Raw genomic sequence first — 16,337 nt, 5'->3', positions numbered from 1 at the left:
GGAACTAAAAGCACAATCAGCTTGATGTTGAGGAGAAGGGCTGTGCAGCAGAGAGGCTGTTTAGTTTCTTCATTCTACTGCAGTGGAAGAACATTGTTCATCTGCTGTCTGTTTGGCTTCAACTCCTCCAAAGACATGTTGCTTTACCTCTTTTTGTTTTTCTCTCACTTCATAGGTGAGTTTGACAACAAATCAGTGTCTCAGTTAACCTGCTGTATCAACAAGATATTTGACCTCCATTTTATCACTTTCACAGTTGAAACTTCACAATAATCTGTCTTTGTCATGAAGTCCTGTACAATCTAGTTATGATGTGAGCTACAGTTGAGCTGTTTGTGTCCACAGAGTAACACTGTACAGAGACATTTTCCACTGTCTTCTCCTCTCAGCCTCATGGACAATGTTAGTCTAATGCTTCATTCTCTCTTACTTTTTCCAGGACTAATAGCTGGAGACACAATCTCTCCTGCAAGAGATGAAGTCAGTGGAGAGAAGGAGAATCTGTCACACTCTCATGTCAATATCAGACAAACCTATGATATCCTATACTACTGGTACAGACATGATTCTGACCTTCAGGCACCTCAGTTTATACTCTATAAAGGAAAGAGCGAAACACGTCAATATATCTACCGAGTCGATATCAATCCCGAAACAACAAGCACATCAACTGAACTGACCATCAGCAGACTAACCCTGAACGACACAGCTCTCTACTACTGTGCTCTAGAAACACAGTGATACAAAGTGTAGAAGAGCTGTACAAAAAACCTGAACACAGATATCTGACTCCTCTTCAAAGAGGAGGGAAGTGGTTTTCAAACCACAGCTTCATATCACATGGATTCTGCTACTTCCTGTTTTATCAGAGTCACTGTGGTTACAGCTGTAATCAAACACTTTCGGAGGATTCACATGAGCAGAGAATCTTAAATGATATAATCATATAAATATTAAACATGATGCTGCCATGTGTGTCTTTAGAGACCATATTTCACAAGTCCTTTGATGTTGAAGAATAAAGAAAAGAAAATCCAGCAGAATAACACAGATTGATGTTTTGGGGCTTGAAGCTGTAAAATATCTTGAGTGTGGTTTTGGTTCATAACATTCAGTGATATAGAGGAGGAACAGCATGAGGAGAGGCAACACTGTCAAAGAGCAGAAGAGAAAACAACTCCCACTGTCAGATACATTCAATATCTAAACCATACATAACACAGATACTGTCTGTGAGATGCTCTCACTGAATTACTGTGGAGTGTTTCCTTTGTTTCACATGGACTAAAGTAGGTTAAAGCAGGAATAATAAATGACTTTAGAGGATCTGTTTGCTAGAAACCACTGGAACAGGCAATCAGAGTTCAACATGGTCTTTAACAGCATTTCATCTGTTTCTTTAGGAGTCAGCTGTGAAGAACTGACGGTTTAGATTCTTTGTACTGAGTAAAATGCAGCAGAGAAATGCAGAGTCTGTTGAATCATAAAACAATGAAACTGATGATAATGAGGTGTGGGATTATAACTCATAGGATGAGCAGAAATAATACAAATAAGAACAGACACATCCTCTGAGGCTGTCCTTCATGTTCACTGCTGCTTCATTCTTAAAGCTGAAAACTACTTGACAAACCTGACAGTTTGGTCCAGAGGACAAATCATCAAACACACATAATGATCATTGATCACTTCACAGAAACACAGCATGTTTCAGTACATGTTGGATGTGTTCCTCAGTGAATGTCCAAAGAGTGAATTTTGCACTTGGAGTATTCCTTTGAGGTACACTGTGATTTATCAATGTATGAAATGTTAAACAATTTCAGGAATAAGAAAATAAATTTGAGTAAAAATATAAAATATATTAAAAAACAAAGTCATCATATAGAGGTTTTGTCATCAGATATTCTGTTACATTTATAATTTCACAGACTTTGGTCTGAATAGATTTTATTCTTGTCTACAAAGAAATTTCTCTGTTATTTTCTGAGGTTGTCATTTATTGTGGTGTACCACAGGGTTTAATCTAGGTCCTTTCATTCTATGGACATGATTCATTTGAAAAATTATTTTCAACACATCATCAGTTTCCATTGTTGCATTGACAATATGAGATCATGTATATCATATTAAAGTGCAGAAATTATGATTATTACATGTTACATGTTGGTGTTCAACACCTTCCTATAACTGACTGAGTTTAGAGCTGAGATCCTTTTATTTTCCCTTAAATTCTGTGAAGCAGGTGAAATAAAGTCTTGTTGAATTGTTGTTTTATGTTAAAGATAATGCTCATATTCTCAATATAATATTGGACAAAAACACTTTCTCAAAGTGTCACAGAGAGAAGAGAAAATACAGATTCTAAGAGGAGACGGAGAGATTCAGGAGGAGCTGAGCTGTTACTGAACTATAGAAAGAGAAGGAACTTCCATATTCAGCACAGTTCAATACACAAACTATCAACATTACCTTTATTCAACATGCTGTCATTGGACTATTATGTACTGTCTCTACTGTTTTGTCTCTATCTAACAGGTATAGTGAGATCATGCGGAAATTGAATGTAAATTATGTATTGAAACATTTAATCATGTTATAACAGGTATCTCTCTCCATACACTGTAAAAACAAACCAATACAATCTACTAAATAAATGTGAGTTAACAATTTGCACTCGCTTTGCTTGAGTAGATTTCACCCCATGTTTTGAGTAAAGTGTAAATGAACAGCTATGACAAACTAAAAGAAATCAGGTCAAATTTACCTTAATAATTTCAATACATTAAATAGCTAATAACTTATAAAAAGTGAGTAATATCAACTCTTCTTTGTTAGTAGGCAACTGTTAATGTACTTAATTTTTATGAGTAATGAATAACCAATATGACTAATTAAACGTTACTTATTCACAGAAGGTTAGCTTGAAAACTTATTGTCAGACAGTGGAGACGATATTGGTCAATTACTTTTTTAATCAACAGATCCTAAAAATACAAACATAAAAGATACAAACACCCTCCTCACTCTGCATATTCAACAGAAATAAAAGTTTCTTCAATACATTAAATGTGGATTTGAGGTTTTGTCTTTTGTGTCAAACACAAACACTGTTATATGTATGTATATAAATAAAGGCCCAGTACACCATTAGGCTAACCAGGTTCACGGTACATGTAAGGAACAAGAAATAACATTAGAATATGAAAACAAACACAAACTCAGCCATAACATCAGATCCCATTCAAACCTGACTGGAGCCAAATTCACAACCAATAGTAAGGAAAGCATCCACTATAACTTAAAAGTAAAAGACAAAAGCAAAAGAGCATTAAAACAGTCAAAAACATAGTGAGTGCACTCCACACTCAACCGATTAGTCCGTCCCATCTGATAAACGGTGATTCCAAAGTAGTATGCATTTTTTGAATGGAGAAATGTCATTGGGACTCTGCTCTGAGGTTCATGTGTCCAGTCTCTGTAGTCCTTTGGTCCAGTTCCAAAAAGTCTTACGGGAAGAATCAGGAAACAGTCAGTTTGTGTCACTCCATTAGTTTCCTTTTGAGGCCGTGGACCCTCTCAAGCAGCTTTGCTCCGTCAAGCTCCAAAAAAGTTTCTAGAATACTTCAAAGGTGTACTTGAGCTTCTGTCTATAGACACGTCGGCTGGTTCCTCCTCGGCTGTGGGAGGTTGGATCACAAGCACCGTCGTGGTTTGGTCTGTGTGGTCTTCACGTTCGTCCTCCATGTTGAAAACAAAGAATCAAAAAGCATATGTATTTTTAGTTTAATTTAAGCATATCAACAGAATGATGTTCCAATACAATTCAGTTTCAACACAAGCAGGGTTTTTGTATTAATCAGCACTATAATACAAGCAGGTGAGGAATTAAAAGCTAAACCTGAATGCTTGACCCCAGTATCTCATAATGAAACAGTTATCAATCTGATCCATTGCTGTAGATGGAAACATCGTCATGCTGGAGCAGCCCACTCCCTTCAGGAGAGAAATGTGTCAGAATGAAGGAATAACAGAGCTGCCATTAGATAGTACAGGGGTGAAACATGCAGAGTTTCCTGATTAATGTGTCTACCATCTGTATCTGTCATGGACTTCTTGCATGTAACATATGTCAAACCAAATGACCATCAATATCAAACATTATCTTGTCATTGTTTTGTCAAATGTTATTTCATATTATTCAGTTTACAAGTAAGAGGACATGGGAAGTATACAGTACGTCAACAACCCATTTAATATGTTTTATGCAACTAAAGTGTTGGTGTTCTGAACCACTGGATGCAGTAACATGATTCTACATTGCTGGGATGTTGGCATGCTAAAGTTCTGTGGATATGTGTCTTTTTAAAAAGGTGGACCACACTATACAGCACAGAAAACCTGAACCTCCCATTTGACTGTTGGTCAGCAACAATTATGTTCCCATGTAATTCTTAAAATTTAACACTGAACAAGATAACACACATAATGAGTGTGTTTTAAACCTTTTTATAATACACAAAGACTTCTGTAAAGGGCAGGAAATAGTGTAGAGTAATACCCTGCTTCTTTATCAAAGGTTTGGTATCAGATTGGCTGGATCAGAGTTCTGCGATCAGCATTGGAAATGAAACAGTGGTAACAGGGCAAACCTTTGAGCAAGCATGTATTTTAATGAAGATGTATAAACTGATGCTGAGGGTTCAACACACAGCAAATATCTTCATCAATCTGACAACACATAATCAGTATTTACTTAGTGAAGTCATTATAGAGGACAGTCCTGATTCATCTAGTCAGGGGTGATCATTATCCTTGTCGTCCTGGTCGGCTGTTGAGGTGAGACTGGAAAACTGGTTCCTAAAATCTTTGTCTTCGTACAGTAGTCCTGATTCCCTCTTTAATTGGAACGTTTCAGCACTTGCACGAACAAGGTCTTCCTCTGTGTAAGTTTATTGAAATTTGATTCATTTACTTGCAGTAAAAACACATGATTGATATGGCATGAAAAGACAATAATTCAGTTGCTCCCATGGCAAACACCTCTCTGCTCTCACACAGGCACTGTGCTATTTCTTCAATGCAGCCACGCTACTCGTATAACACAATATAACATCGTATAACATCGTATAACATCGTATAACATCGTATAATCTTTTTAAAAGGAAAAAAATAAATTGAAACCATCCACCTTTTAAATACTTCATGTGGTTAGTTTGAGGTAACCAACGTTGCCGTCAACCTGCACCTCCTTACATGCTTTAATTATAAAGGTTAAGTAGTTTACCTTTCTTTCACATGACACTCTGGCAATAGTGTTGCATTTGTTGACCTCTTATCAGACTACGTACTTCAGCGAGTACGACTCAAATAATGCAAATGCTTTTGGAATTTAAAAGCAGTTAGAAATACATGCATCTTAACGAATTCCACACGTTCTTAGAAATTCAGAACCTGTTCTGAACAGAAACCGTTTCTTGATACCCAGCCTCTCACTGGTGAACAGATTGGCCAGATTGTTTTTTTCATTTGCTTTGGTGATTCTTTTTTATAGCCGGGGTTAGAAAAAGTTAGCTGCTGGTAAATTGAATGGTGGATCACGTTTTCAGGATTTACAAACAGAAGAACAACATAAATCTTACTTCTAAAGTGGAGACTGTTCCAACTGAAGTCAGGGGACAATGAAAAAAATGGTGTTTCCAATATTTATATCCAGAGTGTGAGTGTTGTTCTAAAAAAAGCAACAATTTAAAAAGATTTGATTTCATCTGTTCCCAGAATTTTAGGGGAAAATATAAGGATCTATTTTGTAGACAGTCAGTTGTAGGAAAGGTGTTGAAACACCAGCATGTACCATGTAAAAACCTGATGCCATAATTACTGGACTTTAATATAATATATAATCACATATTGTCAGTGAAAACAATGGAAACTTGATTAATATGAAAGTAATTTGATGCAAAGGAATCATGTCAGTGGAAAATGAGAAGACTAAGATTGAACCATGTGTACACCACAAAAAATCACAACCTTGAGAAAATTAACACAAAATTTTTATTTTATAATGGACAAGAATAAAATCCATTCTAATCAAAATCTATTAAAATATGAAAGTAACACATAATATCAGAATGACACAACCTCTATATGATTACTTGATTTTTTAAATATTTCAAAGTTTACTCAAATATTTATTTCAATGTCAGTATTTTAAAAAAAAATCTCACAAAAATATATCTTCCCTACACAGTTTAAACTTCAGCTTCATTAGACGTCAGAGTGAAATTGTTACATTCAGTTATAACATCCCACACACGTCAATATTATCAGAGTTTGTGTTGAGTGAAAACAAAACTTTGTATTCTGAGTTTGAAGAGAAACCATTGAAGTGTAACAGTGTGTGACTCCCTCTAGTGGATGTTGTGGAGTATTGTGGTTGTCTTTGCTCCAAAGGTTTTTGTACAGAGTTTTGTGTTTCCTGTCACTGTGGGCTGCAAGCACAGTAGTACACAGCAGAGTCAGACACCTGAAGCTTCTGGATCTTCAGAGGAACTGATCTGACGGTGGAATTCAGAGTGGATGAAAATCTCTCCTTGTGGTCGTCTGCTGTGTTTCCTTCATCCAGTTTAATGCGGCTCAGGATGAATTTGGGTTGTGGTCCATCCCTGTTTGTACCAGTAGAGATATGGAGTTGTTGAACTGCTGTTATATCGACAGTCAAGTGTTACTGCTTCTCCTTCAGTAGCGGTCACGTCTCCTTTTGGTTGCAGCACGTTTTCTTTTTGTGCTCTGCATTCTGTAAAACACCAACAAACAGTATCAGTGTGCTGTTACAGAATCATGTCAGTGTTGGATTGATATCACAGAAACTTAAGTGTTCATACCAAGGCACATAGCAGCCAGCAGCACTGAGATGAACAGAGGCATCATGTCTGCAGTGTTGAGTCACTGTGAGCTACAGCAAGTATAAAGCAGGCTGTGGTCTCTCAGTTTAGTCTTCATCAACACTAAGATGGTGGATCAGAAGGAGGAGCCTGATCACAGTGACAGGGCTCATTCACAGCCCTGTGTTATTCCCCCAACTGACAACTTTACACTAAACACATGTTTGTACCTCTCTCCTTTCCTGGTCTAACTTGTGTTGTATGTAGTCATGATTGGACATTTCAGCTGACGTGTTTCCTGTTTTACAGCTGCTGCAGATTCACTTTGTTCCTGAGCAGATAAAAGCTGCTGATTGTTTTGTGAAGCTGCTGCAGCTCCTTTAACATCTTTATCAGAAAGATTACAGGTAAACTGAGGATGAATATTTGAGCAACATGTGACTCTTGCTCTTTTCACAGTGTTTCTCCTTCAATGTAAATGACGGTTCAGTATCTGTTGTCAAATACAAGATGGTGGAGTGAATGTGGAAGTTTAATCATGTGATGTTGAAACTTGATGAAACTCCAGTTGTTAGTTATTCTACTTATTTTCCTTAAATTTCAATGTTTGAAAATATAAAATGCTGTTGATTTCAGAGTTTTATTAGTTAATGCTTCAGTGGTAGTATTTGTGTTTGCTCTACATGTTGTCAAGGATGTGAACAATAAGCAGCGAACGCAGTGTATTATTGGGCCTAATGACCCACAGAGTATGAAGATTAAGGGATAAGTCCAGTGTCCATTTGTTTTCATGGATCTTGTGTTTGAAGCATCATCCAGTTGGTTTGTCATTGATGTGGATCAAGCTCTCATGTGAATTCCTCCCACCTAGGTTCTGTCTGATTAGAGCTGTAACCACAGTGACTCTGATAAAACAGGAAGTAGCAGAATCCATGTGATATGAAGCTGTGGTTTGAAAACCACTTCCCTCCTCTTTGAAGAGGAGTCAGATATCTGTGTTCAGGTTTTTGTACAGCCTCTTCTACACTTTGTATCACTGTGTTTCTAGAGCACAGTAGTAGAGAGCTGTGTCGTTCAGGGTTAGTCTGCTGATGGTCAGTTCAGTTGATGTGCTTGTTGTTTCGGATTGATATCGACCATCAGGAATATGTTGTTGACCACTCGCTGTTCCCTCTCTCCTTTATAGAGTACAAAACTGAGGTGCTCTGAAGGTCAAATCATGTCTGTACCAGTAAAGGAAAATCATAAGGTTCTCTGTGTCTGATGATTGACATGAGAGTGTGACAGATTTTCTTACCTTCTTCTTCCACTGACTCATCTCTTACAGCGAGAGATTGTGTTCTCCAGCTATCTAGTCTGGAAAAAGTAAGAGAGACATGAAGCATTAAGACTAACATTGTACGCATGAGGACCTGAGAGGAGATAGACATCCCCCCCCCCCCCCGCCCCTCCCCCCCCCCCCCCCCCCCCCCCCCCCCCCCCCTCTTAACCCCCAACCCCCACAAATTCTCCACCCCCCCCCTCCCCCCCCCCCCCCCCCCATCCCACCCCCTCCCCCCCCTTTCCCCCCCTGTGGCAAAAATGTCTCATGTACAGATGGTATCACTCTGTGTGAAACACAAATCCAGCTCATAAACTTGCACAAGTATCATTTCACTCATAAAGGCTATCGATTTTGTTGATCAGGCTATCTTCATGACATCATAATCAGATTTATCTTGATGAAACTTTCCAACCTTGTGATAATTGCATATTTGTAAATGGAGTCACAAAATATCTATGTTGATACAAGCATGTATCAAAACTGAGCAAACACTGCATTTTTGTTGATTCACACAAACCTCACCCTATGACTAGTGAAGATGAGAAATACAAAAAAGACAGTAAAAGCAAACATCGCTCCTCTTGCGCAAGGAGTCTGAAAGGCCATATGCAGACAAGCAGGAACCAAAATCTAAGAAACATCTACTGTATTCTACATTAACACTGCATTGAGATGCAAGCAAACTTTTAAAACCAGCCTCCTCCATGTCTAGTCCACTCATGTCCGCCTTGGCTCCTGCAAACATCAAGCCTGATTGTTGCTTTTCAAGGTTCCTCAAAATATTTTCTGCTCGGGACCACCACAAAGAATCTCATTGGCTGAGGATGGACTAAAGTGGGGCGGGGCCCAGTAAATCACCTCTCTGCTCCTTCCTCCCAGTGAGATTTAACTTAGTCTTTATTATCATTCTGGCTTTACATTAGTAAACGATATTTCTGTGTCAGACTGTTTTGTATTCTTTGCCAGTCCAATCACGACAACAACCGTGTCTCTACTCTACAAAACTAACAGTGACATTTTCTCACATCAGCTGTTACACACCCCTCTAGTGTGGCATGTTGTGGAGCTATTGTTGTTGTCTTGCTCCAAAGGTTTTTGTAAAACAGAGTTTTTGGTCGTTTCCCTGTCTAGCTAGTGGCGCCTCAGAGCACGAAGTCAGTACACAGCAGAGTCAGACAACCTTGAAGCTCTGGATCTGTCAGAGGAACTGATCTGACGTAGGTGAATTCAAGAGGGATTGGAAAATCTCTCCTTTTGTGCGTCGTCGTCCTGCTGTTTCCTTCCATCCATTTTAATACGCGTGCTCAGGATGAACACTTTGGGGCTGTGGTCTCTCCAATCCTGTTTGTTAACGTAGAGATTGTCTAGATGGTGAATGCTGTGTATATCGACTAGCTCAAGTGTTCACTGTTCTACCTCTCATAGCGGTCAACGTCTCCTTATTTGTTCAGCACGGCTCTTTCCTCTTTTTGTGTCTTCTGCAATTCTGTAAAACTTACCAACAACACAGTAATCAGTGTTGCGTTACAGAATCATGTCAGTGTGTTGGATTGCTACTCACAGAAACTGTAGTGTTCATACCAAGGCACATAGCAGCCAGCACGCACTGAAAGTATCGAAACAGTCAGGCATCTCATGTCCTGCAGTGTTGAGTACTGTGAGCTAACAAGCAAGTATAAAAGGCAGGCTGTGGTCCTCTCAGTTTAGTCTCATTCACACACTAAGTATGGTGATGCAGAAGGAGGCAGCCTGAATCACAGTTGACAGGGCTCATTCAACAGCCCTGTGTTATTCCCCCAACTGAACAACTTTAACACTAAACACATTTTGTACCTCTCTCCTTTCCTTGGTCTAACTTGTGTTGTTATTGTAGGTCATGATTGGACATTTCAGCTGACGTGTTCCGTTTTACAGCTGCTGCAGATTCTACTTTTTGTCCTGAGCAGATTAAAACTGCTGATTGTTGTGAAGCTGCTGCAGCTCCTTAACAATCTTATCAGAAAGATTACAAGGTAAACTGAGATGAAGATTTGAGCACATAGGACTCTTTTTTTTCACGTGTTTCTCTCTCAATGTAAAAAGTGACGGTTGAGTAATCATGTTGGTCAATACAAAAGTATGGTGGGTCAGTGAACTGTGGAAGTTTAAATCATAGCTTGAGTGTTGAAATCTTTGATGCATACTCCACGTTGTTAGTTGAATTCTTACAATTTGAGTTTTCCCAAATTTCAATGTTGAAAATATAATGAGTGCTGTCGTTAATCTATCAGAGCGTTTTATTAGTTAATGCTTCACTGTGTATTTAGGTGTTTAGCTCTACCATGTTTTTTGTCAAGATCGTACTGCCGGCGTGAAAACCTAACTAGGAAGTAGCCTGATTTTGGCCTAGATGACCCAACAGAGTTATTGAAGATTAAAAGCCGTCGAGTTAAGCCTCAGTGCTCAGATGTTTTTCATATGGCAGCTTGTGTTTGTGGAAGGCACTCATTCCAGTTGTTTTGTCATTGATGTGTGGGATATCAGCTAGTTCCATGCAAACTCCTTACACGCAATCAGTGTTTGATTACCGCCAGCTAAAACTCCATGAACTTAAACACACTAAGCATAACTATATAAAACTCTGAACATCACAGCACCTTATATCATTTTCAAACATTGAAATTTTACCTCGAAAGCCCAATACTCAAGCAGTTAGAATCAACATTTACCTCAACATTCTACACTATCTTGGTCTGTTCTATTCAATTATCACATAAGTCATTTCAATACCATTCACCGCATGGATTACTTAATAGCGTCTCCCACAGGTCTCACTCACCATCTTATGTATTTGACACAACAGATACTGGAACACCGTCACTTTACATTTGAAGAGAAGAAACACTGTGAATCAAGAAGCAAAGAGTCACATTTGTCTCAAAATTCGTCCTCAGAGTTGTACACTGCAATCGTTTCTGATAAAAGATGTTAAAGGAAGCTGCCAGCAGCTTCACAATACTAATCAGCAGCTTTTTATCTGCTCAGGAGACAAAGTTGACATCTGCGCAAGCAGGCTGTAATAACAGCGAACACACGTCAGCTACAAATGTCCAATCCATGAACTACATACAAACCAGCAAGCTATTCAGACCAGGAACAGGAGCGAAGATGTAACCAAACTATGTGTTAGTGTAAAGTTGTAAGTCTCTGCGGGAATAACACAGGGCTGTGCAGTATGAGTCCCTGTCACTGTGATAACAGGCCTCCTCCTTCTGATCCACCATCTTAGTGTTGATGGAAGACTATAAACTGATAGACCACGAGTGCCCTGCCTTGCGTATACTATGCCTTGAGATAGCTCACAGTGACTCAACACTGCATCATGCATGATGACTCTAACTGTTCAATTCTCCATTGCTGACTGAGCATGCCCTAATGTGCACTTGATGTCTCACACTACCGTTTCTGTGATATCACATTCACACCTGTACATGATCAAACAATTCCTGTAAGCGAAGTGCACACTGGTATACTGTGTCGTTGGTGTTTTACAGAAGTGCAGGCAGCACAAAAAAGAACAAAACGTATGTCTTCCGCCAACCAAAAAGGAGACCGTGAAGCCCGCTTACTGAAGTCATGAAGAAGATACGTCGAGCCCCCACAGAGTACACACTTGTACCTGCCGATATGAACAGCGAGCTTCTAACAACTTACAGTACTCTCTACTGCTAACACAGACCAGGATGGAAACAATCCACAGCCCCAAATGTCATCCTGTAGCCGCATTAAACTGGGATGAGGAAACACAGTCATACGACCAACCAAGGAGAGATTTTCTCATCCACACTCTGTGAACCTTCCCACCGTCATGATCAGTCTTTCCTCTGAACAAGATCCAGAAGCTTTCAGGTGTCAATGACTCTGCCTGCCTAATGCCTGTGCTCTAGGTCTACTCTCAGCTGCTCCTAGTGACAGGAAAACACCAATAACCTGTACAAAAAACCTTTTTTGCAGACAAATGACGAACCACCAATACTCCACAACATCCACGTATGAGGAGTAACACTGTCGCAACACTGAGTTTTCACGAGGACTGCTGTCTTGTGGCGACTGACGACTCTAAACATCACCATAAATACTTAACACAGAAATATATAAGCGCAGGTTAAAAATCTCAACGAGGAACGGAGCAGGAGAGTGATTACACTGCGTCCCCGCCCACTTTAGTCCAGCCTCAGCCAATGAAGATTTCTTTGTTGTGATTCCAGAGCAGAAATGTTTGAGGACACTAAAAATAGCACTATTACTCAGCAGTATGATGTTGCAGGGAGCCACCAGGGCTGTTGCCGAGAGCAGACGAGGCTGTTTTCAGTCTCTTCATTCTACCCTGCAGTGGAAGTATATCAATTGTTAATCATGCTCGTCTGTTTGGCTTCAACTCCTCCAAAGACATGTGTGCTTTACCCTTTTTATGTTTCTTCTCTCACGTTCATTAGGTGAGTTTGACAAACAAATCAGGATTGTCTCAGATTAAACTTGTCTGTCAACAATCAACAACATATTGTGACCCTCCATTTTCATCCACTTTCACAGTTGAAAACTTCACAATTAATCTGTCTATTGGTCATGTAAGTCGCATGTAAACACTCTAGATTATCGATGAGCTACACTTAACTGCTGTTTTGTTCCACATCTGGACGTAACACCTGATACAGAGACATTTTCCACTGTCTTCTCCTTATCTCACGCGCCTCTCTTATCGGCATCTTAATGTGTAGTCCTTAGTTTACAATCATTTGCTTCATTCTTCTCAACACTTCCAGCGACTAACTAGTTCTGAGACCACATAATCTCTCCTGTAAGAGATGAAGTCAGCGCTGTGGAAGTAGTACCAGAGAAAAACTACTGTCTCACACTCTTCATGTCAATATCATCAATCCAACGAGAAAACCTATGTTTTCCTTTTTTACTGGTACCAGACAGTGATTGACCTGACCCTTATCACCGCACCTCAGGATATACTTCATTATTAAAGAGATGAAGGAACAAAGAAAGTGGAGGGTGGTCAAAAACAGATTCTCTGATGGTCTTCGATTACAATCCCTGAACACAACAAGCACCATCGAAACTGAACTCGTACCATCAGCAGACTAACCTCTGACGACGACACGAGCATCTGCATAAACTAACACCTGTGTCCTTCTTGAGGTAACAACCACCAAAAGTGATACACAAGCTGAGTAGAAAGAGTGCGGTGTATCACGATTCTGAAACCTTACAATCTACCAGATATCTGCGACCTCCTCTTCAAAAGCAGGAGGGAAGTTGGTTTTCAAACCACAGCTTCATATCACGATTGGATGTCTGCGACTTCCTGGGTTTATTCAGCTCACAGTCACTGTGTTAGCCCAATGCGCTAAGATTGAGCGCGAGTGCAACGCCCTGAGTACAGCTGATCTGAAAAAGAGAGAGCTCATACAATATGCGAACACACACCTCGAATCACGAGTGATATTTTGTACATACGTGCAGATGCAGATACAACCAAACATATAATATAATTAAAACCAGCATAGCTAATGAGGTGCGTGCAAGTGGGTGACGGTACAACCTGCTCTTTGGTTACGGCCTCACCAAACATCAACCACATCAGGAAAGAGTACCTCCTAAATGGTGAGGGTCACCATGACGTGTTCACAATTTAGTCTTTATTCCTTAAAAATTATAATATATAACATAAAATTGTCAACTAACTCCCTCTATACGATGCCTTTATACCGGCATGCAGTTCCTAAGGGCATTAAGTTCCTATGAATCTTTTTAAATAGATTTTTATTCATCCCTCCTCCCGTATTTACATATGTCTACTACTGTGCTTCCAATACTGAGTTTAGGTCAGCTGGCCTCTGCAATGCCTGAGATAGAGTGGCCTTCCAATTAGACACAATGACCTGTGTGAGCAGCAGAGAGCTGCTCATTCTGAGTCCGCTTATGGACAGCAACTCTCAAACCTCTATTGTCTTTTCCATGCCCACTATCAATTCAATTGTGGCCCCTCATATACTGCTAAGTAAATGATATGTCGAAATATTTTAATTCCAAATAAACTAGTAAAGTTACAATGTTTCAGAGGCCAACCATAATTCTCTACTGTTCAGTGTTGGCAAGTTGAACACTGATAATCAACCGTTTCCTGTACACAAAAGATTAAACATCATTCGGGAGAGGATAGCAAAGGGACTACTGGTAACCGAAGAACAGTCCCTAGTAAGATTCATGTCAAGATAGCCGAGCTGTTCGTCTCAGATCTCACACCACTCAAACAGGGTGTTGAATATCCACAGACTTCTAGTGATGCTCACTCCGATCTAAGACCATAAAATGAATTCACCCCGGACTGGACCACTAGCCTCATCGCCAACAGCATATGGAACCTGTTGCCTCATATGTATGATGGATGATCTTCTGACTAAGTAACATACCTATTATGTCGTTAGTCGAGATTGATGAAAGTCCATTATGTTCTTTGTTCGATGTGAGGTAAGAAGTGGTTGACGACCCTCACATGCATTCGACATTTCGGGGTATACCACCTAATCACTCAAGCACCTATATAAACTAGTAGCATCTCCTGCATCAATGTTTTCACCCTAGTATCTTACCTGAGTCCAATCGACGATGTATTTATTCATATGAGCCTGTGACACCGAAAGCTCCCTAGAATACCCAGCCAGAATGGCTAAATTATCCAAACCTATCTGATAAAGAGATAGCAGCGATAGTATACATATAGCATCATCATACATCTGGAGTCATTGCGTTGCCGGCGTTTACAGACCCAGCACACTTTGTAGAGGAGATTGTGTGTAGATGTATTATGAGAAAGAGATTTGAAAAGTATATCTACCACACTCATCAATTATGTAGAGACTGATTACTCTTGTTCAGTGTTAAACATTTTAGAAGAAGATATCTATGGGACATGCATAAAGATTAGTTGGTAACTGACTCGAGAGATCTAGTCGAAATGGACGAGCGGTTTCGAGGTTTCTTGTGCGTGTCTATAGTTGGTCCTAACCTTTTCTAAACAAGACTACATATTTATCACACAAGGTGGAGAGCGTCATTAGACTCATATTGACCAACACTACACACATCGAGCAATAGGGAGTAAGAAATTCATTCACAGAGCTTGCATCCAAATAGTCAGAACGGACACAACACTTTTAAGTTTGATAAAACAATATGAATGGTCTTTGACGATCATGATATAGCCTGGTCCAATGTCCTCTCTTACTTCGTATGACCCTGTAAATATATATAGTAGACAGCCAATAAAACAGTCTTATCTGATTCTAGAATACCACACCATGACAAGATTAATGTTGGCATAGAACCGCGTTATGCTTTCATTTTGGTTGACATATGTTACATGCAAGAAGTCCATCGACAGATACAGATGGTAGACTCTATTAATCAGGAAACTCTGCATGTTTCAACGGCCCTCCTTCGCTACTATGACTTAAATGAGGCAGCCCCATCACAGTGGTAAATCCTTCTATCACGTTCTGATTCACACTTTCTCTCTTCTCACCGAGGAGCATGCGTCCAGACATGAGCCTGATGTCCTTCCATTTCTACGAGGCATACGTCCGTCGTATGCCAGAATTTGAATAAAGCTGCTTTCAATATTAACAAGGCAGTATAATCATGAGTTAACTGCGAGTCAAAAGCATATCGATGTTCTTAGCTGAATTAATTCCTCACTCATGTCTAATGAAACATTGATGCAGTACTGAAGACGAGGAGCACACATTAAGTACAAAAACCCTGCTTGTGTTGAAACTGAATTGTATTGGAACATTCATTCTGTTGATATGCTTAAATTAAACTAAAAAATACATATGCTTTTTGATTCTTTGTTTTCAACATGGAGGACGAACGTGAAGACCACACAGACCAAACACGACGGTGCTTGTGATCCAACCTCCCACAGCCGAGGAGGAACCAGCCGACGTGTCTATAGACAGAAGCTCAAGACACCTTTGAAGTATTCTAGAAACTTTTTTGGAGCTTGACGGAGGCAAAAGCTGCTTGAGAGGGTCCACGGCCTCAAAAAGGAAACGAATGGAGTGACACAAAACTGACTG

The 16,337-nt window shown here is 39.7% G+C and overlaps 1 gene segment (V, D, J or C); it reads right to left on the bottom strand.

The window, feature by feature from the left end:
* Nucleotides 1-6,481: 6,481 nt before the first annotated feature.
* Nucleotides 6,482-7,072, bottom strand: LOC111235409. The segment is given in 2 exon segments: nucleotides 6,482-6,796; nucleotides 6,885-7,072. Coding segments are annotated over 2 exon segments (361 nt in total).
* Nucleotides 7,073-16,337: the final 9,265 nt, after the last annotated feature.

Source organism: Seriola dumerili, unplaced genomic scaffold (genome assembly GCF_002260705.1).
Source record: "Seriola dumerili isolate Sdu_G_001 unplaced genomic scaffold, Sdu_1.0 BDQW01000480.1, whole genome shotgun sequence".
Lineage (NCBI taxonomy): Eukaryota > Metazoa > Chordata > Actinopteri > Carangiformes > Carangidae > Seriola > Seriola dumerili.
Note: the sequence above shows the minus strand (reverse complement) of the source record. Positions and strands in the feature narration are given on the sequence as shown.